Source organism: Heptranchias perlo, chromosome 16, assembly GCF_035084215.1.
Source record: "Heptranchias perlo isolate sHepPer1 chromosome 16, sHepPer1.hap1, whole genome shotgun sequence".
In the NCBI taxonomy this organism is placed as follows: domain Eukaryota; kingdom Metazoa; phylum Chordata; class Chondrichthyes; order Hexanchiformes; family Hexanchidae; genus Heptranchias; species Heptranchias perlo.
The window spans coordinates 65,039,335-65,062,150 of record NC_090340.1 but is presented as its reverse complement, the minus strand read 5'-3'; the positions used below and the strand labels follow the sequence as shown (position 1 = coordinate 65,062,150).

Below are 22,816 nucleotides of genomic sequence, written 5' to 3'. Positions count from 1 at the left end.
TGAAAAGATTAATTTATCTCTCATGGTGTGTTCCACCCAGGGAGTGAGGATCAAGTGCAGGCTCGATGGGCCAAATGGCCTCCTATGCTGTAACCATTCTATGATCTCCTGTGGTGTTCCACCCAGGGAGTGAGGACCATGTGCAGGCTTCTAGTGGTGACATTATGCACTGGGGGATAATTAGACCAGGGCACAGACATAATTCAGTTCCTATTTTAAAGTCACACATGACTTCCTACGTCCATATTTATAATGGAAACTGCCTATGTAAACTTGTCACACTGTAATTCCACTCTCCCACCAGTGGAGGTGCTGCAAGTCGATTGGATGTAAGGTTTTCGATATATTCAATTGATTTGCCAACTGGACCCGCGGATCAACACGGGATCAGGATGTGACACTATTCACTCCAACACAAGGCCGCGTACATACAGCATCACAATCAAGACAAGAGAGAACGTGGTGAGGCTCACATTATATTTACAATTCGGAACATACACCAGCGAAGGGCAATATATATACAGATTCAAATAATAGTCCATAATGTATCTTTTCTAACAAACTATTTCAAAAGTTAAGCAAACCCTGTAACAGCTCCACCCAGCTACATGGAGACGAAAATCCCACTTAAAATCCAAATATTGGGGCACTTCAAATATGGGGGGGAAATCCTTGAATTGAAGATAACCAACGAGAAGGCTGGATTTAGTCAGGACACCGGTTAACCCAATAAACATCTTGGCATTAGTGAAACTGGACATTAACTATATCCGAAGTCAAGTTCCCTTACACAAAGGGACATGTCTGTAACTCCACACAGCCTCAGCACTGCAGTGAGGAGCTGGGAGTCTACGTCTGGATACCAGGTTTCACCAGTTCTACATCTGGATACACAGGATAAGATGCTGAGCTTGCTTCACTGGAGGATCAGGCCGGATTGTTTATAGTGCAATGGTACAACAGAGTTTCAGCTGTCACCTGTTTCACCTTTTCCCACTCCCTTCTGCTTCTGGGAAATAACCAGGTGAGATTTACACACTACATCCCAAGATGACTATCCTCCATCAGTGTCGGCTGCTCACACTCTGCCACCCACCCTGTGCCAGGAAATGAAGTGTTTAAGGAATGAAGATAAACATCACAAAACAAACCAGTAAAAAAAGTTAGGGGGTTGGGTGATCAAGACTTACACTAACCAAACCTGATGGAGCCCAGAGATCCCACTGATTATATGAGTATTTATATTACATGTTCTATTAAATCAGAGGTTTTATGCATATTTGAGTCCCCAAACACTGTGGGCTCACTCAAACTTTCAGCCCATAAAAGTGAAGTAGATTCCAATAGCATCTCAGGTGATGTTCCATTCAAATCAGGGCCGTGTTGTGTCACTCAAAGCAGTCCTGCAAATGGAACGGAGAAGCTGGTACACAGCACGGGGCAGGAGGGAGCAGGAACTCCACTCACAGCTTCGGGACCTCAGCACACCTGAACCATCATAGCCGATACCACGTTGTCAAAGACCCTGAAACACAGAGCAAGAGGCCGTCAGTCACAGAGAGCACCCCAAAAACACAGAGCAAGAGGCAGTCAGTCACAGAGAGCACCCCAAAAACACAGAGCACGAGGCCGTCAGTCACAGAGAGCACCCCAAAAACACAGAGCACGAGGCCGTCAGTCACAGAGAGCACCCCAAAAACACAGAGCACGAGGCCGTCAGTCACAGAGAGCACCCCAAAAACACAGAGCACGAGGCCGTCAGTCACAGAGAGCACCCCAAAAACACAGAGCACGAGGCAGTCAGTCACAGAGCACCCCAAAAACACAGAGCACGAGGCAGTCAGTCACAGAGAGCACCCCAAAAACACAGAGCACGAGGCCGTCAGTCACAGAGAGCACCCCCAAAAACACAGAGCAAGAGGCCGTCAGTCACAGACAGCACCCCAAAAACACAGAGCAAGAGGCCGTCAGTCACAGAGAGCACCTCAAAAACACAGAGCACGAGGCCGTCAGTCACAGAGAGCACCCCCAAAAACACAGAGCACGAGGCCGTCAGTCACAGAGAGCACCCCAAAAACACAGAGCACGAGGCCGTCAGTCACAGAGAGCACCCCAAAAACACAGAGCACGAGGCCGTCAGTCAGAGAGCACCCCAAAAACACAGAGCACGAGGCAGTCAGTCACAGAGCACCCCAAAAACACAGAGCACGAGGCAGTCAGTCACAGAGAGCACCCCAAAAACACAGAGCACGAGGCCGTCAGTCACAGAGAGCACCCCCAAAAACACAGAGCAAGAGGCCGTCAGTCACAGAGAGCACCCCAAAAACACAGAGCAAGAGGCCGTCAGTCACAGAGAGCACCTCAAAAACACAGAGCACGAGGCCGTCAGTCACAGAGAGCACCCCCAAAAACACAGAGCACGAGGCCGTCAGTCACAGAGAGCACCCCAAAAACACAGAGCACGAGGCCGTCAGTCACAGAGAGCACCCCAAAAACACAGAGCACGAGGCAGTCAGTCACAGAGAGCACCCCAAAAACACAGAGCAAGAGGCAGTCAGTCACAGAGAGCACCCCAAAAACACAGAGCACGAGGCAGTCAGTCACAGAGAGCACCCCCAAAAACACAGAGCACGAGGCAGTCAGTCACAGAGAGCACCCCAAAAACACAGAGCACGAGGCCGTCAGTCACAGAGAGCACCCCAAAAACACAGAGCACGAGGCCGTCAGGAGATATTAGGACAGGTGACCGAAAGCTTGGTCAACGAGGTAGGTTTTAAGGAGCGTCTTAAAGGAGGAGAGAGAGGAGGAGAGGTTTAGGGAGAGAATTCCAGAGCTTAGGGCCCAGGCAGCTGAAGGCACGGCCGCCAATGGTGGAACAAATAAAATCGGGGATGCGCAAGAGGCAAGAATTGGAGGAGCGCAGAGATCTCGGAGGGTTGTAGGGCTGGATGAGGTTACAGAGATAGGGAGGGGCGAGGCCATGGAGGGATTTGAAAACAAGGATGAGAATTTTAAAATCGAGGCGTTCCCAGACCGGGAGCACAGGGGTGATGGGAGAACGGGACTTGGTGTGAGTTCAGATACGGGCAGCAGAGTTTTGGATGAGCTCAAGTTTATGGAGGGTGGAAGATGGGAGGCCGGACAGGAGAGCATTGGAATAGTCCAGTCTGGAGGTGACAAAGGCAGGGATGAGGGTTTCAGTAGCAGATGAGCTGAGACGGGGCGGAGACGGGGGATGTTACGGAGGTGGAAGTAGGCGGTCTTGGTGATGGAACGGATATGGGGTCAGAAGCTCATCTCAGGGTCAAATAGGACGCCAAGGTTGCGAACGGTCTGGATCAGCCTCAGACAGTGGCCAGGGAGAGGGATGGAGTCGGTGACGAGGGAATGGAGTTTGCAGCGGGGACTGAAGACAGTGGCTTTGGTCTTCCCAATGTTTAGTTGGAGAAAATTTCTGCTCATCCAGTCGGACAAGCAGTGTGATAAATGAGAGACAGTGGAGGGTTCGCGAGATGTGGTTGTGAGGTAGAGCTGGGTGTCATCGGCGTACATGTGGAATGTGACGTCGTGTTTTCCGATGATGTCGCCGAGGGGCAGCATGTAGATGAGAAATAGGAGGGGGCCAATGATGGATCCTTGAGGGTGGGGGGGCTCCTGAGGTAACGGTGTGGGAGTGGGAAGAGAAGCCATTGCAGGTGATTCTCTGGCTACAACTGGATGGATAAGAATGGAACCAGGCGAGCGCAGTCCCACCCAGCTGGACGACGAAGGAGAGGCGTTGGAGGAGGATGGTGTGGGTCAACCATGACCTCATTACAGCCTTGGTCCAAACATGGAGAAAAGAGCTGAATTCCAGAGGTGAGGTGAGAGTGACTGCCCTTGACATCAAGGCAGCATTTGACCGAGTGTGGCACCAAGGAGCCCCAGTAAAATTTAAGTCAATGGGAATCAGGGGGAAAACTCTCCAGTGGCTGGAGTCATACCTAGCACAAAGGAAGATGGTAGTGGTTGTTGGAGGCCAATCATCTCAGCCCCAGGACATTGCTGCAGGAGTTCCTCAGGGCAGTGTCCTCGGCCCAACCATCTTCAGCTGCTTCATCAATGACCTTCCCTCCATCATAAAGTCAGAAATGGGGATGTTCGCTGATGATTGCACAGTGATCAGTTCCATTCGCAACCCCTCAGATATGAAGCAGTCCGAGCCCGCATGCAGCAAGACCTGGACAACATCCAGGCGCGGGCTCATAAGTGGCAAGTAACATTCGCGCCAGACAAGTGCCAGGCAATGGCCATCTCCAACAAGAGAGAATCTAACCACCTCCCCATGACATTCAACGGCATTACCATCGCCGAATCCCCCACCATCAACATCCTGGGGGTCACCATTGACCAGAAACTTAACTGGACCAGCCATATAAATACTGTGGCTACAAGAACAGGTCAGAGGCTGGGTATTCTGCAGCCAGTGACTCACCTCCTGACTCCCCAAAGCCTTTCCATCATCTACAAGGCACAAGTCAGGAGTGTGATGGAATACTCTCCACTTGCCTGGATGAGTGCAGCTCCAACAACACTCGAGAAGCTCGACACCATCCAGGACAAAGCAGCCCGCTTGATTGGCACCCCATCCACCACCCTAAACATTCACTCCCTTCACCACCGGCGCACTGTGGCTGCAGTGTGTACCATCCACAGGATGCACTGCAGCAACTCGCCAAGGCTTCTTCGACAGCACCTCCCAAACCCGCGACCTCTACCACCTAGAAGGACAAGAGCAGCAGGCACATGGGGACAACACCACCTGCACGTTCCCCTCCAAGTCACACACCATCCCGACTTGGAAATATATCCCCGTTCCTTCATCGTTGCTGGGTCAAAATCCTGGAACTCCCTTCCTAACAGCACCGTGGGAGAACCGTCACCACACGGACTGCAGCGGTTCAAGAAGGCAGCTCACCACCACCTTCTCAAGGGCAATTAGGGATGGGCAATAAATGCCGGCCTTGCCAGCGACGCCCACATCCCATGAACAAATAAAAAAAATATACCCCGCACCCCTCACTATAACACTGATATACCACGCACCCCTCACTGTAACACACTGATATACCATGAATGAATAAATAAAAAATTACCCGACAAAAATCTATCCATCTCACTCTTCAAAATTTCAACTGACCCCCCGATGCCCAGCCTTCAGGCTGAGTGTTCCAGATTTCCACTCCCCTTTCAACAGCAAAACCCGACCAGACCAGTCACAATAAGCAAATCAGAGTTACTGTAATCACATGTCCTGCCCCCAGACACTCCTTACTTGGACTGAATCAGCTCTCCCGGGTTGTAGAATGGATTGCACATCACATCTGTGTAGGAGTTGTGCAGTTTTCTGAACATCTGGAGAGAAAAATACAGGAAGAATAAAATGATGGTGCATGCACTTCAGATTGCAGTGTCATCTCCAAACACTCCCCTCTACACTGTCCCGTCAAACACTCCCAGGGCAGGTACAGGGTTAGATGCAGAGTAAAGCTCCCTCTACACTGTCCCATCAAACACTCCCAGGGCAGGTACAGGGTTAGATACAGAGTAAAGCTCCCTCTACACTGTCCCATCAAACACTCCCAGGGCAGGTACAGGGTTAGATACAGAGTAAAGCTCCCTCTACACTGTCCCATCAAACACTCCCAGGGCAGGTACAGGGTTAGATACAGAGTAAAGCTCCCTCTACACTGTCCCATCAAACACTCCCAGGGCAGCTACAGCACGGGTTAGATGCAGAGTAAAGCTCCCTCTACACTGTCCCATCAAACACTCCCAGGGCAGGTACAGGGTTAGATACAGAGTAAAGCTCCCTCTACACTGTCCCGTCAAACACTCCCAGGGCAGGTACAGGGTTAGATACAGAGTAAAGCTCCCTCTACACTGTCCCATCAAACACTCCCAGGGCAGGTACAGGGTTAGATACAGAGTAAAGCTCCCTCTACACTGTCCCATCAAACACTCCCAGGGCAGGTACAGGGTTAGATACAGAGTAAAGCTCCCTCTACACTGTCCCATCAAACACTCCCAGGGCAGGTACAGGGTTAGATACAGAGTAAAGCTCCCTCTACACTGTCCCATCAAACACTCCCAGGGCAGGTACAGGGTTAGATACAGAGTAAAGCTCCCTCTACACTGATCGATTTGAAATCACAGCTTTGTTGTCACTGACTGAAAGATCGATAAGGTTCTATCTCTGAGACAATCCCTGCTTCAGCACTCGGTGAGTAACCTGCTCCCCCCCCTCGGTGAGTAACCTGCTCCCCCCCCTCGGTGAGTAACCTGCTCCCCCCCCTCGGTGAGTAACCTGCTCCCCCCCCTCGGTGAGTAACCTGCTCCCCCTCGGTGAGTAACCTGCCCCCCCCCTCGGTGAGTAACCTGCCCCCCCCCTCGGTGAGTAACCTGCCCCCCAGGTCGGTGAGTAACCTGCCCCCCAGGTCGGTGAGTAACCTGCCCCCCCTCGGTGAGTAACCTGACCCCCCCCCTCGGTGAGTAACCTGACCCTCCCCTCGGTGAGTAACCTGACCCCCCCCCTCGGTGAGTAACCTGACCCCCCCCTCGGTGAGTAACCTGACCCCCCCCTCGGTGAGTAACCCGACCCCCCCCTCGGTGAGTAACCCGCCCCCCCCCCTCGGTGAGTAACCCGACCCCCCCCCTCGGTGAGTAACCTGACCCTCCCCTCGGTGAGTAACCTGCCCCCCCCCCTCGGTGAGTAACCTGACCCCCCCCCTCGGTGAGTAACCTGACCCTCCCCTCGGTGAGTAACCCGACCCCCCCCTCGGTGAGTAACCTGCCCCCCCCCCTCGGTGAGTAACCTGCCCCCCCCCCTCGGTGAGTAACCCGACCCCCCCCTCGGTGAGTAACCTGCCCCCCCCCTCGGTGAGTAACCTGCCCCCCCCCCTCGGTGAGTAACCCGACCCCCCCCTCGGTGAGTAACCTGCCCCCCCCCCTCGGTGAGTAACCTGCCCCCACCTCGGTGAGTAACCTGCCCCCCCGGTCGGTGAGTAACCTGCCCCCCCTCGGTGAGTAACCTGCCCCCCCTCGGTGAGTAACCTGCCCCCCCTCGGTGAGTAACCTGCCCCCCCTCGGTGAGTAACCTGCACCCCCCCTCGGTGAGTAACCTGCCCCCCCTCGGTGAGTAACCTGCACCCTCCCTCGGTGAGTAACCTGCCCCCCCTCGGTGAGTAACCTGCCCCCCCTCGGTAAGTAACCTGCACCCCCCCTCGGTGAGTAACCTGCACCCCCCCTCGGTGAGTAACCTGCCCCCCCTCGGTGAGTAACCTGCACCCCCCCTCGGTGAGTAACCTGCCCCCCCTCGGTGAGTAACCTGCACCCCCCCTCGGTAAGTAACCTGCACCCCCCCTCGGTGAGTAACCTGCACCCCCCCTCGGTGAGTAACCTGCCCCCCCTCGGTGAGTAACCTGCCCCCCCTCGGTGAGTAACTTACGCTGCGGATTTCGTTGTCCCTCAGTGCGATGTTGGAAGAATCCACCACAATAACAAATTTCACTTTTGTGTTGGTGACGTACCCGTATCTGGAAACATCAGTAAAGGTCACATTCTGTCAGAGCCCAGACTCCCAGACCCCCCCCGTCTCTCCCCGTCGGGGCCCGGACTCTCCCCGTCGGGGCCCGGACTCCCCGATCCCCCCAGTCGGGGCGCAGACCGCCCCATAGTCCAGCAACTACCCATTATCCCCGTGTGAGCCTGGACAGCGAACAGCCGCAGCTGTTGAACCGTGAAGGGCACACAGTCAAGATCCTGTCCTCGCCCGATTTGTTCACACTCAATCCCAGCCGGGGTCAGAAGTGGGAACCCTGGCTGATCTGCTTTCTTTCCCAACATCACTGCCTCCTGTGGGAACTGGACACAGACTGGGGTTTGAGGCTAGAAGTGAAACTCACTGGATCAACTCACTGATCAGCATTAGTCTAATTCCTGCCAGGCCCGTCCGGGGCCGGTCTCCGGGCCTCGGGCCGGTCTCCGTGTTTGGGGCCGGTCTCCGGGCCTCGGGGCCGGTCTCCGGGCCTCGGGGCCGGTCTCCGGGCCTCGGGGCCGGTCTCCGGGCCTCGGGGCCGGTCTCCGGGCCTCGGGGCCGGTCTCCGGGCCTCGGGGCCGGTCTCCGGGCCTCGGGGCCGGTCTCCGGGCCTCGGGGCCGGTCTCCGTGTTTGGGGCCGGTCTCCGGGCCTCGGGGCCGGTCTCCGTGTTTGGGGCCAGTCTCCGGGCCTCGGGGCCGGTCTCCGTGCCGTCTGACGCGGCCCCTCCCGTTTGTTCTGGTCGATGTATTTTGATCAGCCCAGCGCTGTGGTCAAGGATACACTTTGTAATCCTCGGTGGGGTAAAGTAGTCCCAGGTAGAGCTCCCTCTGATCCACCAGCGCCTTCCCCACTGCCGAGATCTTCTCCTCCACAACATCCAGTGAGGTGTGAACCGTGTAATGAAACTTCAGCTCGTTCTCCGTGGGAACAGTTTTAATGAACAGTGGGTAATTCTAAGCAGGAGCAACAAACAGGGGTCACAAGGTCACAATCAAGGTCGCATCAGAATGAAGAGTTTCACTTCATGAGAACGTCCCCCAAAATCAGGCTAAAATTCAAAGATGACTGAACCCCACCCCCTCCATCCCGTGTCAGAGTGTCACACCCTCTCCTCACCCCCTCCATCCCGTGTCAGAGTGTCACACCCTCTCCTCACCCCCTCCATCCCGTGTCAGAGTGTCACACCCTCTCCTCACCCCCTCCATCCCGTGTCAGAGTGTCACACCCTCTCCTCACCCCCTCCATCCCGTGTCAGAGTGTCACACCCTCTCCTCACCCCCTCCATCCCGTGTCAGAGTGTCACACCCTCTCCTCACCCCCTCCATCCCGTGTCAGAGTGTCACACCCTCTCCTCACCCCCTCCATCCCGTGTCAAAGTGTCACACCCTCTCCTCACCCCCTCCATCCTGTGTCAGAGTGTCACACCCTCTCCTCACCCCCTCCATCCCGTGTCCGAGTGTCACACCCTCTCCTCACCCCCTCCATCCCGTGTCAGAGTGTCACACCCTCTCCTCACCCCCTCTGTCCCTATGGACAGTGTCACACCCTCTCCTCACCCCCTCTGTCCCTATGGACAGTGTCACACCCTCTCCTCACCCCCTCTGTCCCTATGCACAGTGTCTCACCCTCTCCTCACCCCCTCTGTCCCTATTGACAGTGTCACACCCTCTCCTCACCCCCTCTGTCCCTGTTGACAGTGTCACACAGCCTCCTCTTGATCTAGTTTAAATGATTCTTCACTTCCCTATTTATTTCTTTTCCCGACACATTACCTGCCTCCCTGTTCAGATGGAGCACACCCTTGCAGAATAACTCCCACCTTCCCCAGAAATGGTGGCAATGCCCATAAAGCAGAAACCTTCTTCCTGCTCCCACCCCTTTAGCCATGTGAAGAGCTCCCTAATCGTCTCATCCTTCCCTGTTGGCTGGGGGAGTAATCTCCCTTACCCTGGGAGGCACCATCGCCTCTGGGACTGTCGGTCTGGACTGTGAAAGACAGTATCCAGCCCTCTAACTATTGAGTCCCATTACTGCTGCACTCCTCACTGGAGTCGCCAACTCTGGTTGGACGTATTCCTGGAGAATTCATCACATGACCTCCTGCCTCACCCAGTCAATCAGCCTTTTTTTTCCCCCATCACCAATATTTTTATAACTAATAAACAAAAGTGTTCAAAGGAAATGAAAACACAGAATTTTGTTTAATGCCCATAATTTTTCTTGAGTTGCTTGCAGCAATGACCGAGAGATTAATCTTCAATTCATGAAGCCCATGGGATTAAAGGGGCAGCATGGATATAAAATTGGCCAAGGAACAGAAAGCAGAGAGTAGTGGTGAACGGTTGTTTTTCAGACTGGAGGGAAGTATACAGTGGTGTTCCCCAGGGGTCAGTATTAGGACCACTGCTCTTTTTGATATATATTAATGACCTGGACTTGGGTATCGAGGGTATAATTTCAAAATCTGCAGATGACACGAAACTCGGAAATGTAGTAAACAATGTGGAGGATAATAACAGACTTCAGGAGGACAGAGACAGACTGATGAAATGGGCAGACACATGGCAGATGAAAATTAACACAGAGAAGTGTGAAGTGAGTCAATTTGCTGGAAGAATGAGGAGAGGCAAAATAAACAAAATGGTACAATTTTAAAGGGGGTGAAGGAACAGAGAGACCTGGGGGTGTACGTACACAAATCTTTGAAGGTGGCAGGATGAGTTAAAAAAAAATATGGGATCCTGGGCTTTATTAATAGAGGCACAGAGTACAAAAGCAAGGACGTTATACTAAACTTTTATAAAACACTGTGTAGTCCTCAGCTGGAGTATTGTCCAATTCTGGGCTCCACACTTTAGGAAGGATGTCAAGCCCTTGGAGAGGGTGCAGAGGAGATTTAGTAGAATGGTGCCAGGGATGAGGGAGTTCAGTTATGTGGAGAGACTGGAGAAGCTGGGATTGTTCTCCTTAGAGCAGAGAAGGTTAAGGGGAGATTTGATAGAAGTGTTCAAAATTATATGGGGTTTGATAGAGTAAATAAGGAGAAACTGTTTCCAGAGGGTCGGTGAGCAGAGGACACGGATTTAAGGCGATCGGTAAAAGAGCCCGAGGGGATGAGGAGAATATTTTCACTCAGCGAGTTGTTCTGATCTGGAATGCGCTGCCTGACAGGGCGGTGGAAGCAGATTCAATAATAACTTTCAAAAGGGAATTGGAGAAATACTTGAAGGGGAAAATTTTCCGGGGGAGTGGGACCAAAGAGCCGGCACAGGCTCGATGGGCCGAGTGGCCTCCTCCTATCCCGGGAGGGTTGGCAACCCCACCTCTGGTTGATTTCCCCCCCGGGTATTTTCTGCCCCCAATAATCGCCACCTCCACCGGGGGGGGGGGGGGTTTACTCCTCTCCCCCCGCCCGGATATTTATATTTATATTTATATAACTATTTACACATTTATTTATTTATTTATTTTCTCACCTCTTTCGCGATCACTGCTACACAGACCGCCATTTTGTTCTTCCGGTCAGCTGATCCTCGGTCACATGTCGCGACTCGGGGTCACATGAGCGGGGCGCGGGTCACATGACGCGGGATGTGGCGGTTGGTCGCGGGGCTGCTGCTGGCGGCGGGAACCGGGAGCGCGCCCCCGGGGAACGGGAGCGCGCCCAACATCATCATCCTCCTCATGGACGACGTGAGTCAGAGCCCGTCACTGCGCGCTCCCGCGACTCGCGCCCACATCTCTCTGCGCGCCCCCAGCTCAGTGCGCGCGCCCCGTCTCACTCTGCGCGCCCCCAGCTCACTGCGCGCCCCCACGTCTCACTCTGCGCGCCCCCACGTCTCACTCTGCGCGCCCCCACGTCTCACTCTGCGCCCCCACGTCTCACTCTGCGCGCCCCCACGTCTCACTCTGCGCCCCCACGTCTCACTCTGCGCGCCCCCACGTCTCACTCTGCGCCCCCACGTCTCACTCTGCGCGCCCCCACGTCTCACTCTGCGCCCCCACGTCTCACTCTGCGCGCCCCCACGTCTCACTCTGCGCCCCCACGTCTCACTCTGCGCGCCCCCACGTCTCACTCTGCGCCCCCACGTCTCACTCTGCGCGCCCCCACGTCTCACTCTGCGCCCCCACGTCTCACTCTGCGCCCGCACGTCTCACTCTGCGCCCCCACGTCTCACTCTGCGCGCCCCCCCAATCTCACTCTGCGCCCCCACGTCTCACTCTGCGCCCCCACGTCTCACTCTGCGCGCCCGCACGTCTCACTCTGCGCGCCCCCACGTCTCACTCTGCGCCCCCACGTCTCACTCTGCGCGCCCGCACGTCTCACTCTGCGCGCCCCCACGTCTCACTCTGCGCCCCCACGTCTCACTCTGCGCGCCCGCACGTCTCACTCTGCGCGCCCCCACGTCTCACTCTGCGCCCCCACGTCTCACTCTGCGCCCCCACGTCTCACTCTGCGCGCCCGCACGTCTCACTCTGCGCGCCCCCACGTCTCACTCTGCGCCCCCACGTCTCACTCTGCGCCCCCACGTCTCACTCTGCGCGCCCGCACGTCGCACTCTGCGCGCCCCCACGTCTCACTCTGCGCCCCCACGTCTCACTCTGCGCCCCCACGTCTCACTCTGCGCCCCCCCACGTCTCACTCTGCGCCCCCACGTCTCACTCTGCGCCCCCACGTCTCACTCTGCGCCCCCACGTCTCACTCTGCGCCCCCACGTCTCACTGCGTGCCCCCACGTCTCACTCTGCACCCCCACGTCTCACTCTGCGCCCCCACATCTCACTCTGCGCCCCCACGTCTCACTGCGTGCCCCCACGTCTCACTCTGCGCCCCCGCGTCTCACTCTGCGCCCCCACGTCTCACTGCGTGCCCCCACGTCTCACTCTGCGCCCCCACGTCTCTCTGCGCCCCCACGTCTCACTCTGCGCCCCCACGTCTCACTCTGCGCCCCCACGTCTCACTCTGCGCCCCCACGTCTCACTCTGCGCCCCCACGTCTCACTCTGCGCGCCCGCACGTCTCACTCTGCGCCCCCACGTCTCACTGCGCGCCCGCACGTCTCACTCTGCGCCCCCACGTCTCACTCTGCGCCCCCACGTCTCACTCTGCGCGCCCCCACGTCTCACTCTGCGCCCCCACGTCTCACTCTGCGCCCCCACGTCTCACTCTGCGCGCCCCCACGTCTCACTCTGCGCCCCCACGTCTCACTCTGCGTGCCCCCACGTCTCACTCTGCGTGCCCCCACGTCTCACTCTGCGCCCCCACATCTCACCGCGCCCCCCCCCATGTCTCACTGCGCGCCCCCACGTCTCACTCTGCGCCCCCACGTCTCACTCTGCGCCCCCACGTCTCACTCTGCGCCCCCACGTCTCACTCTGCGCGCCCCCACGTCTCACTCTGCGCCCCCACGTCTCACCGCGCCCCCACGTCTCACTCTGCGCCCCCACGTCTCACTCTGCGCGCCCCCACGTCTCACTGCGCGCCCCCACGTCTCACTCTGCGCCCCCACGTCTCACTCTGCGCCCCCACGTCTCACTCTGCGCGCCCCCACGTCTCACTCTGCGCGCCCCCACGTCTCACTCTGCGCCCCCACGTCTCACTCTGCGCCCCCACGTCTCGCTCTGCGCCCCCACGTCTCGCTCTGCGCGCCCCCACGTATCTTTGCGTGCCCGCACGTCTCACTCTGCGCCCCCACGTCTCGCTCTGCGCCCCCACATCTCGCTCTGCGCGCCCACGTCTCGCTCTGCGCGCCCCCACGTATCTTTGCGTGCCCCCATATCTCTGCGTGCTCTCACCTCTCTGTCTCTGCAGTCAGGGATGTATCAGAGAGTGTGAAAGTCAGGTGTCTGTTCACTTACTCTGAGACGGCGTCTTGTGTGCAGATTCTAAAAGCAGAAAATTAAAATCTTTTGTTTTAACAAAGTGAGGAATCAGTGAATGAAGGCGTATGATTCAGGAACTGTCTCTCTGGCTGTTTACAGATGGGATGGGGCGACCTGGGAGTCTTTGGGGAACCTTCGAGAGAGACTCCAAACTTGGACCGAATGGCCGCAGAAGGAATGCTGTTCCCGAACTTCTACGCTGCCAACCCTCTCTGCTCCCCGTGTAAGTGATGGTCTCTGGATACCGCCTTAAACGGGTATATCAGAGTGATACAGTGAGGGGTGCGGGGTATATCAGTGTTACAGTGAGGGGTGTGGGGTATATCAGTGTTACAGTGAGGGGTGTGGGGTATATCAGTGTTACAGTGAGGGGTGTGGGGTATATCAGTGTTACAGTGAGGGGTGTGGGGTATATCAGAGTGTTACAGTGAGGGGTGTGGGGTATATCAGAGTGTTACAGTGAGGGGTGTGGGGTATATCAGTGTTACAGTGAGGGGTGTGGGGTATATCAGTGTTACAGTGAGGGGTGCGGGGTATATCAGTGTTACAGTGAGGGGTGCGGGGTATATCAGTGTTACAGTGAGGGGTGCGGGGTATATCAGTGTTACAGTGAGGGGTGCGGGGTATATCAGTGTTACAGTGAGGGGTGTGGGGTATATCAGTGTTATAGTGAGGGGTGTGGGGTATATCAGTGTTACAGTGAGGGGTGCGGGGTATATCAGTGTTACAGTGAGGGGTGCGGGGTATATCAGTGTTACAGTGAGGGGTGCGGGGTATATCAGTGTTACAGTGAGGGGTGTGGGGTATATCAGTGTTACAGTGAGGGGTGTGGGGTATATCAGTGTTACAGTGTGGGGTGCGGGGTATATCAGAGTGTTACAGTGAGGGGTGTGGGATATATCAGTGTTACAGTGAGGGGTGTGGGATATATCAGTGTTACAGTGAGGGGTGTGGGATATATCAGTGTTACAGTGAGGGGTGTGGGGTATATCAGTGTTACAGTGAGGGGTGCGGGGTATATCAGTGTTACAGTGAGGGGTGCGGGGTATATCAGTGTTACAGTGAGGGGTGTGGGGTATATCAGTGTTACAGTGAGGGGTGCGGGGTATATCAGTATTCGGAGCAGGCTCTGCACTAATCTAAACACAGGAGAATCACCCAGAGCCCCCTGCAGGTTCGAGCTTTGCTGCCAATGCTCTCTGTGGTAATTGTTGGTGGACTGTATTGAAGTATTTGCCTTGTTCGCTCTCCTCTCTGTAGCTCGCGCTGCGTTACTGACCGGGCGGCTCCCCATCAGGAACGGTTTCTACACCACGAACGCTCACGCTCGCAACGGTAAGTCTGAATCCCCGCTGCCGACTCCTCATTCACTCAGGGCAGCTGGTTCTCACCTGACCCGAATCACTGGCTGGTGACCCCTGCTGGAAAGTGTGTGTGTGTGAGTGTGAGAGCACGCGTGTGTGTGTGTGTGTGTGTGTGTGTGAGAGAGAGAGAGCACGCGCGTGTGTGTGTGAGAGAGAGAGAGCACGCGCGTGTGTGTGTGTGTGTGTGTGTGAGAGAGAGAGAGCACGCGCGTGTGTGTGAGAGAGAGAGAGAGAGAGAGCACGTGCGCATGTGTGCGTGTGGGGACATGCACGTGTGTGTGTGAGTGTGAGAGCACGCGTGTGTGTGTGAGAGAGCATGTGTGTGTGTGAGAGAGCATGTGTGTGTGTGAGCCCGCGTGGGTGTATGAGCGAGAGCACATGTGTGCGTGTGAGGACATGTACGTGTGTGTGTACTGATGGGTAAACATAGAAAATAGGAGCAGGAGTAGGCCATTCGGCCCTTCGAGCCTGCTCCACCATTCAATATAACACTGGGGTACAGTACTGGTGGGTACAGGTCTGTCACTGTATAACACTGGGGTACAGTACTGGTGGGTACAGGTCTGTCCCTGTATAACACTGGGGTACAGTACTGGTGGGTACAGGTCTGTCACTGTATACCACTGGGGTACAGTACTGGTGGGTACAGGTCTGTCACTGTATAACACTGGGGTACAGTCCTGGTGGGTACAGGTCTGTCCCTGTATACCACTGGGGTACAGTACTGGTGGGTACAGGTCTGTCACTGTATAACACTGGGGTACAGTACTGGTGGGTACAGGTCTGTCACTGTATACCACTGGGGTACAGTACTGGTGGGTACAGGTCTGTCACTGTATACCACTGGGGTACAGTACTGGTGGGTACAGGTCTGTCACTGTCTCACAGTACTGGTGGGTGAGTGTCATGAGTTGTGCTGACCGGACGTGTGGGGTCCCACATATGGGTGTTCTTTACTTGGTCAGTTTGTTATGGGAGCTTTTGTAAACGGAGCATTGTGACCGGGTGAGTCAGCGCAGTGTCACAGGAAAATGAGGACCTCTCACCGAGAGCAGAGATTGGAAGGTTCTCATTCGCAGTCTGACCATCCCCATCTGCACCGAGACCCCGGAGAACTCATCAAGGGGGAGGGAATAAATGTGAGCGTTCAGTGTTTCTTGGAGGGTCAGTTTAATTGAGCCATCCTCATACAGCAGGAACACTGAGTCGGACCAAATGCTGGAATATGGGATTAGAGTAGACAGGGCTGATGGCCGGCGCGGACACGATGGGCCGAAGGGCCTCTATCCGTGCTGTATAACTCTATGACTCTATGAGTCCTTTCTCTCCGCAGGCTACACACCACAGGAAATCGTCGGAGGAATTCCAGGCTCTGAGATTCTGTTGCCAGAACTCCTGAGGAAAGCAGGATATTTCAGCAAAATCGTTGGGAAGTGGTCAGTTAACTTTAAATCATCAAAGATGTTAAGCATGAAATGTCTGCAGGATTAGTGTACAAACGGTTAACTTGTTTGTGTTTAGTGTACAATATCTGTATGATAATCCTTTGCCTGTTAACAGTGCAGGAACAGAGAGACCTGGGGGTGCACGTACACAAATCTTTGAAGGTGGCAGGACAAGTTGAGAAGGCTGTTTTTAAATAAAAGCATATGGGATCCTGCGTTTTATTAATAGAGGCATAGAGTACAAAAACACAGAACATAGGAACAGGAGGAGGCCATTCAGCCCCTCGAGCCTATTCCACCATTCAATGAGATCATGGCTGATCTGTGACCTAACTCCATATACCCACCTTAGCCCCATATCCCTTAATACCTTTGGTTAACAAAAATCTATCAATCTCAGATTTAAAATTAACAATTGAGCTCGCATCAGCTGCCGTTTGTGGAAGACAGTTCCAAACTTCTACCACCCTTTGTGTGTAGAAGTGTTTCCTAACTTCACTCCTGAAAGTCCTGGCTCTAATTTTTAGACTGTGTCCCCTAGTCCTAGACTCCCCAACCAGCGGAAATAGTTTCTCTCTATCTATCCTATCAGTTCCCCTTAATATCTTGAAAACTTCGATCAAATCACCCCTTAATCTTCTAAATTCCAGGGAATACAACCTTAATTTGTGTAATCTCTCCTCGTAACTTAACCCTTGAAGTCCGGGTATCATTCCAGTAAACCTACACTGCACTCCCTCCAAGGCCAATATGTCCTTCCGAAGGTGCAGTGCCCAGAACTGCTCACAGTACTCCAGGTGCGGTCTAACCAGGGTTTTGTATAGCTGCAGCATAACTTCTGCCCCCTTGTATTCGAGTCCTCAAGATATAAAGGCCAGCATTCCATTAGCCTTTTTGATTATTTTCTGTACCTGTCTATGACATTTTAATGATCTATGTACATCGACCCCACGTCTCTTTGGACCTCCACTGTTTTGAGCTTTTCACCATTTAGAAAGTACCCTGTTCTATCCTTTTTAGGTCCAACGTGGATGACCTCACACTTGCCTACGTTGAAATCCATTTGCCACAGTTTTGCCCATTCACTTAATCTATTAATATCTCTGTAATTTTAAGCTTCCATCTACACTGCTTACAATGCTGCCTATCTTTGTGTCTTCAGCAAACTTGCATATGTGGCTCTCTGTCCTGTCATCTAAGTCGTTAATAAATACAGTGAATAGTTGAGGCCCCAACACAGATCCCATGGACACCACTAGTCACATCCTGCCAATGTGAGTACCTGTCCATTATCCCTACTCTCTGTCTCCTGCCGCTCAGCCAATTTCCTAACCTGGTCAATAAACTAGCTCCAGAACTAGCTGCGCCTCTAGCCAAGCTGTTCCACTACAGCTACAACACTGGCATCCACCCGACAATGTGGAAAATTGCCCAGGTATGTCCTGTCCACAAAAAGCAGGACAAATCCAATCCGGCCAATTACCGCCCCATCAGTCTACTCTCAATCATCAGCAAAGTGATGGAAGGTGTCGTCGACAGTGCTATCAAGCGGCACTTACTCACCAATAACCTGCTCACCGATACCCAGTTTGGGTTCCGCCAGGACCACTCGGCTCCAGACCTCATTACAGCCTTGGTCCAAACATGGACAAAAGAGCTGAATTCCAGAGGTGAGGTGAGAGTGACTGCCCTTGACATCAAGGCAGCATTTGACCGAGTGTGGCACCAAGGAGCCCATGTAAAATTGAAGTCCATGGGAATCAGGGGGAAAACTCTCCAGTGGCTGGAGTCATACCTAGCACAAAGGAAGATGGTAGTGGTTGTTGGAGGCCAATCATCTCAGCCCCAGGACATTACTGCAGGAGTTCCTCAGGGCAGTGTCCTAGGCCCAACCATCTTCAGCTGCTTCATCAATGACCTTCCCTCCATCATAAGGTCAGAAATGGGGATGTTCGCTGATGACTGCACAGTGTTCAGTTCCATTCGCAACCCCTCAGATAATGAAGCAGTCCGAGCCTGCATGCAGCAAGACCTGGACAACATTCAGGCTTGGGCTGATAAGTGGCAAGTAACATTCGCGCCAGATAAGTGCCAGGCAATGACCATCTCCAACAAGAGAGAGTCTAACCACCTCCCCTTGACATTCAACAGCATTACCATCGCCGAATCCCCCACCATCAACATCCTGGGGGTCACCATTGACCAGAAACTTAACTGGACCAGCCATATAAATACTGTGGCTATGAGAGCAGGTCAGAGGCTGGGTATTCTGCGGCGAGTGACTCACCTCCTGACTCCCCAAAGCCTTTCCACCATCTACAAGGCACAAGTCAGGAGTGTGATGGAATACTCTCCACTTGCCTGGATGAGTGCAGCTCCAACAACACTCAAGAAGCTCGACACCATCCAAGATAAAGCAGCCCGCTTGATTGGCACCCCATCCACCACCCTAAACATTCACTCCCTTCACCACCGGCGCACTGTGGCTGCAGTGTGCACCATCCACAGGATGCACTGCAGCAACTCGCCAAGGCTTCTTCAACAGCACCTCCCAAACCCGCGACCTCTACCACCTAGAAGGACAAGGGCAGCAGGCGCATGGGAACAACACCACCTGCACGTTCCCCTCCAAGTCACACACCATCCCGACTTGGAAATATATCGCCGTTCCTTCATTGTCGCTGGGTCAAAATCCTGGAACTCCCTTCCTAACAGCACTGTGGGAGAACCTTCACCACACGGACTGCAGCAGTTCAAGAAGGCGGCTCACCATCACCTTCTCAAGGGCAATTAGGGATGGGCAATAAATGCCGGCCTTGCCAGCGACGCCCACATCCCGTGAACGAATAAAAAAAAAGCCCTCAATTCCATGAGTTTCAATTTAGCTAACAGTCTCTTATGAGGGACTTTATCGAATGCCTTCTGGAAGTCCATATAAACAACATCCATTGACATTCCCCTGTCCACTACTTCAGTCAGCTCTTCAAAAAATTCAGTTAGGTTCATCAGGCATGACCTACCCTTTCACAAATCCATGCTGGCTCTCTCTGATCAGCTGAAAATTTTCAAGGTGTTCAGTCACCCTATCTTTAATTATAGACTCTAGTAATTCCCTGACAACAGATGTTAGGCTAACTGGTCTATAATTCCCTGGTTCCCCTCTCTCACCTTTCTTAAATAGCAGAGTGACATGTGGAATTTTTCAATCTAAAGGAACAGTTCCTGAATCTAGAGAACTTTGAAAAATTATATTTAGGGCATCTGCAATGTGCTCACCTACTTCCTTTAAAACCCTGGGATGGAAACTATCTGGTCCTGGGGATTTGTCACTCTTTAGTGCTATTATTTTCTTCATTACTGTTAATTTGCTCACGTTAATTATGGTGAGTCCCCGTCCCTGATTCAAAATTACTTTCCTTGGGGTGTCCGGCATGCTATCCTCTTCCTCCACTGTAAATACTGACACACAGTAATTATTTAACATGTCCGCCATTTCCTTATTTTCATTTTCAGTATCACCATTATCAGTTTTTAAGGGGCCCACATTGCTCTTGACCATCTCTTTTTCCGAATACAATTGTAAACAATGTTTTTGTTGATTTTGATATCCCTTCCAAGTTTCTTTTCATACTCCCTTTTTGTAGCTCTTACTATCTGTTTTGTCCCCCTTTGCTGTTCTTTGTATCTCTCCCAGTCGCCAGGATCTGTGCTTTTTCTTTTAGTTTTATGTTGTCCTTTACCACTTTTGTCGTCCGTGGCTGTTTTTTTTTTAGCAAGTAGAGCTCTTGCCCTTCAGGGGTATAAACTGGCCTCCTCCAGTGCTCTACCTACTGTGATACTAGAACAATGATCAGGAGCAGGAACCTGGGCTCATCTTTCCCAAAGGCCTCCTCCTGTGCTCTTTGATTCGAATATTGATATTGTAAACAGATAGCTTTCAGTTTTACTTTGTTTGCTCTCCAGTGTATGATGTTTGGTGGGACACTCTCACCTGGGACACTCTCACCTGGGACACTCTCACCTGGGACACTCTCACCTGGGGCACTCTCACCTGAGGCACTCTCACCAGGGGCACTCTCACCTGGGGCACTCACCTGGGACACACTCACCAGGGACACTCTCACCTGGGGCACTCACCTGGGGCACTCACCTGGGACACACTCACCTGGGACACACTCACCAGGGACACTCTCACCTGGGACACTCTCACCTGGGACACTCTCACCTGGGGCACTCACCTGGGACACACTCACCAGGGACACTCTCACCTGGGACACTCTCACCAGGGACACTTTCACCTGGGACACTCTCACCAGGGGCACTCTCACCTGAGGCATTCTCACCTGGGGCACTCACCTGGGACACACTCACCAGGGACACTCTCATCTGGGACACTCTCACCTGGGACACTCTCACCAGGGACACTCTCACCAGGGGCACTCTCACCAGGGACACTCTCACCTGGGACACTCTCACCAGGGACACTCTCACCAGGGGCACTCTCACCAGGGACACTCTCACCTGGGACACTCTCACCAGGGACACTCTCACCTGGGGCACTCTCACCAGGGACACTCTCACCTGGGGCACTCTCACTAGGGGCACTCTCACCTGGGGCACACTCACCTGGGACACACTCACCTGGGACACTCTCACCTGGGACACTCTCACCTGAGGCACACTCACCTGGGACACACTCACCTGGGACACACTCACCTGAGGCACTCTCACCTGGGACACACTCACCTGAGGCACTCTCACCTGGGACACTCTCACCTGGGACACACTCACCTGAGGCACTCTCACCTGGGACACACTCACCTGGGACACTCTCACCTGGGACACACTCACCTGGGACACACTCACCTGGGACACTCTCACCTGAGGCACTCTCACCTGAGGCACTCTCACCTGGGACACTCTCACCTGGGGCACTCTCACCTGGGACACTCTCACCAGGGGCACTCTCACCTGGGACACACTCACCTGGGACACTCTCACCTGGGACACTCTCACCTGAGGCACTCTCACCTGGGACACTCTCACCAGGGGCACTCTCACCTGGGACACTCTCACCTGGGACACTCTCACCAGGGGCACTCTCACCTGGGACACTCTCACCTGGGACACTCTCACCTGGGGCACTCTCACCTGGGGCACTCTCACCTGGGACACACTCACCTGGGGCACTCTCACCTGAGGCACTCTCACCTGGGACACTCACCTGGGACACACTCACCTGGGACACTCTCACCTGGGACACACTCACCTGGGACACTCTCACCTGGGACACACTCACCTGAGGCACTCTCACCTGGGACACACTCACCTGGGACACTCTCACCTGGGACACTCTCACCTGGGACACACTCACCTGGGACACTCTCACCTGGGACACTCTCACCTGGGACACTCTCATCTGGGGCACACTCACCTGGGACACACTCACCTGGGACACACTCACCTGAGGCACACTCACCTGAGGCACTCTCACCTGGGACACACTCACCTGAGGCACTCTCACCAGGGGCACTCTCACCTGGGGCACTCTCACCTGGGACACACTCACCTGGGACACTCTCACCTGGGACACTCTCACCTGGGACACTCTCACCTGGGACACACTCACCTGAGGCACTCTCACCAGGGACACTCTCACCAGGGGCACTCTCACCTGGGACACTCTCACCTGGGACACACTCACAGGGGGCACTCTCACCTGGGACACTATCACCTGGGGCACTCTCACCTGGGACACACTCACCTGGGACACTCTCACCTGGGACACTCTCACCTGGGACACACTCACCTGAGGCACTCTCACCTGGGACACTCTCACCTGAGGCTGGACTGTATTAAGAGAGATGCTGGAGTGAGAGAGAAGCTGAGGGAGTATTAAGAGGGGGGCTGGAGGGAGTATTAAGAGGGGGGCTGGAGGGAGTATTAAGAGGGGGGCTGGAGGGAGTATTAAGAGGGGGGCTGGAGGGAGTATTAAGAGGGGGGCTGGAGGGAGTATTAAGAGGGGGGCTGGGGGGAGTATTAAGAGGGGGGCTGGAGGGAGTATTAAGAGGGGGGCTGGAGGGAGTATTCAGCTGTTGGGAGTACACAAGTTATCCAAGGTTTTGCTCCCAGTATCATAGAATCGTAGAAAGTTACGTCACAGAAGGAGGCCATTCGGCCCATCGTGTCTATGCTGGCCAAAAAAGAGCTATCCAGTCTAATCCCACTTTCCAGCCCTTGGTCCGTAGCCCTGTAGGTTACAGCACTTCAGGTGCACATCCAAGTACTTTTTAAATGAGTTGAGGGTTTCTGCCTCTACCACCCTTTCAGGCAGTGAGTTCCAGACCCCCACCACCCTCTGGGTGAAAACATTTCTCCTCAGCTCCCCTCTAATCCTTCTACCAGTTAATTTAAATCTATGCCCTCCGGTTATTGACCTCTTTGCGAAGGGAAATAGGTCCTTCCTATCCACTCTATCTAGTCCTGTCATAATTTTATATACCAGTAATGGCTATGATGAGATTAATGAGACTGTTGTCATTATTACAC

At 54.1% G+C, this 22,816-nt stretch overlaps 2 protein-coding genes across 2 annotated transcripts in view; one reads left to right on the top strand and one right to left on the bottom strand.

Moving 5' to 3' along the window:
- Positions 1–463: 463 nt before the first annotated feature.
- trappc2l (trafficking protein particle complex subunit 2L) lies at positions 464–11,169 on the bottom strand. Its single transcript, XM_067998215.1, has 5 exons — positions 11,054–11,169; positions 8,358–8,530; positions 7,487–7,574; positions 5,315–5,394; positions 464–1,525 (listed from the first exon to the last, which is right to left on the bottom strand). The coding sequence occupies exons 1-5, from the start codon at positions 11,084–11,086 to the stop codon at positions 1,480–1,482; spliced, it is 420 nt and encodes a 139-aa protein (XP_067854316.1). The 5' UTR covers positions 11,087–11,169; the 3' UTR covers positions 464–1,479.
- galns (galactosamine (N-acetyl)-6-sulfatase) overlaps positions 11,132–22,816 on the top strand; it is a 70,522-nt gene continuing 58,837 nt past the window's right edge. Inside the window, exons 1-4 of the mRNA XM_067998214.1 lie at positions 11,132–11,270; positions 13,558–13,681; positions 14,719–14,793; positions 16,156–16,258. Coding sequence (XP_067854315.1) covers positions 11,169–11,270; positions 13,558–13,681; positions 14,719–14,793; positions 16,156–16,258 — 404 coding nt within the window. The 5' untranslated portion in view covers positions 11,132–11,168. The remainder of the gene's footprint in view (positions 11,271–13,557; positions 13,682–14,718; positions 14,794–16,155; positions 16,259–22,816) is intronic.

Bases quoted from the DNA above. Each gene is read 5' to 3' on its own strand.
- trappc2l (XM_067998215.1), bottom strand. From the start codon at position 11,086: ATGGCGGTCTGTGTAGCAGTGATCGCGAAAGAG. The intron at 5,395-7,486 runs GTAAGTTACTCA...TTTTCTCTCCAG, and splicing joins GGGACAACGAAATCCGCAGC to ATGTTCAGAAAACTGCACAA. The intron at 1,526-5,314 runs GTAAGGAGTGTC...TCTGTGTTTCAG, and splicing joins GGAGAGCTGATTCAGTCCAA to GGTCTTTGACAACGTGGTAT.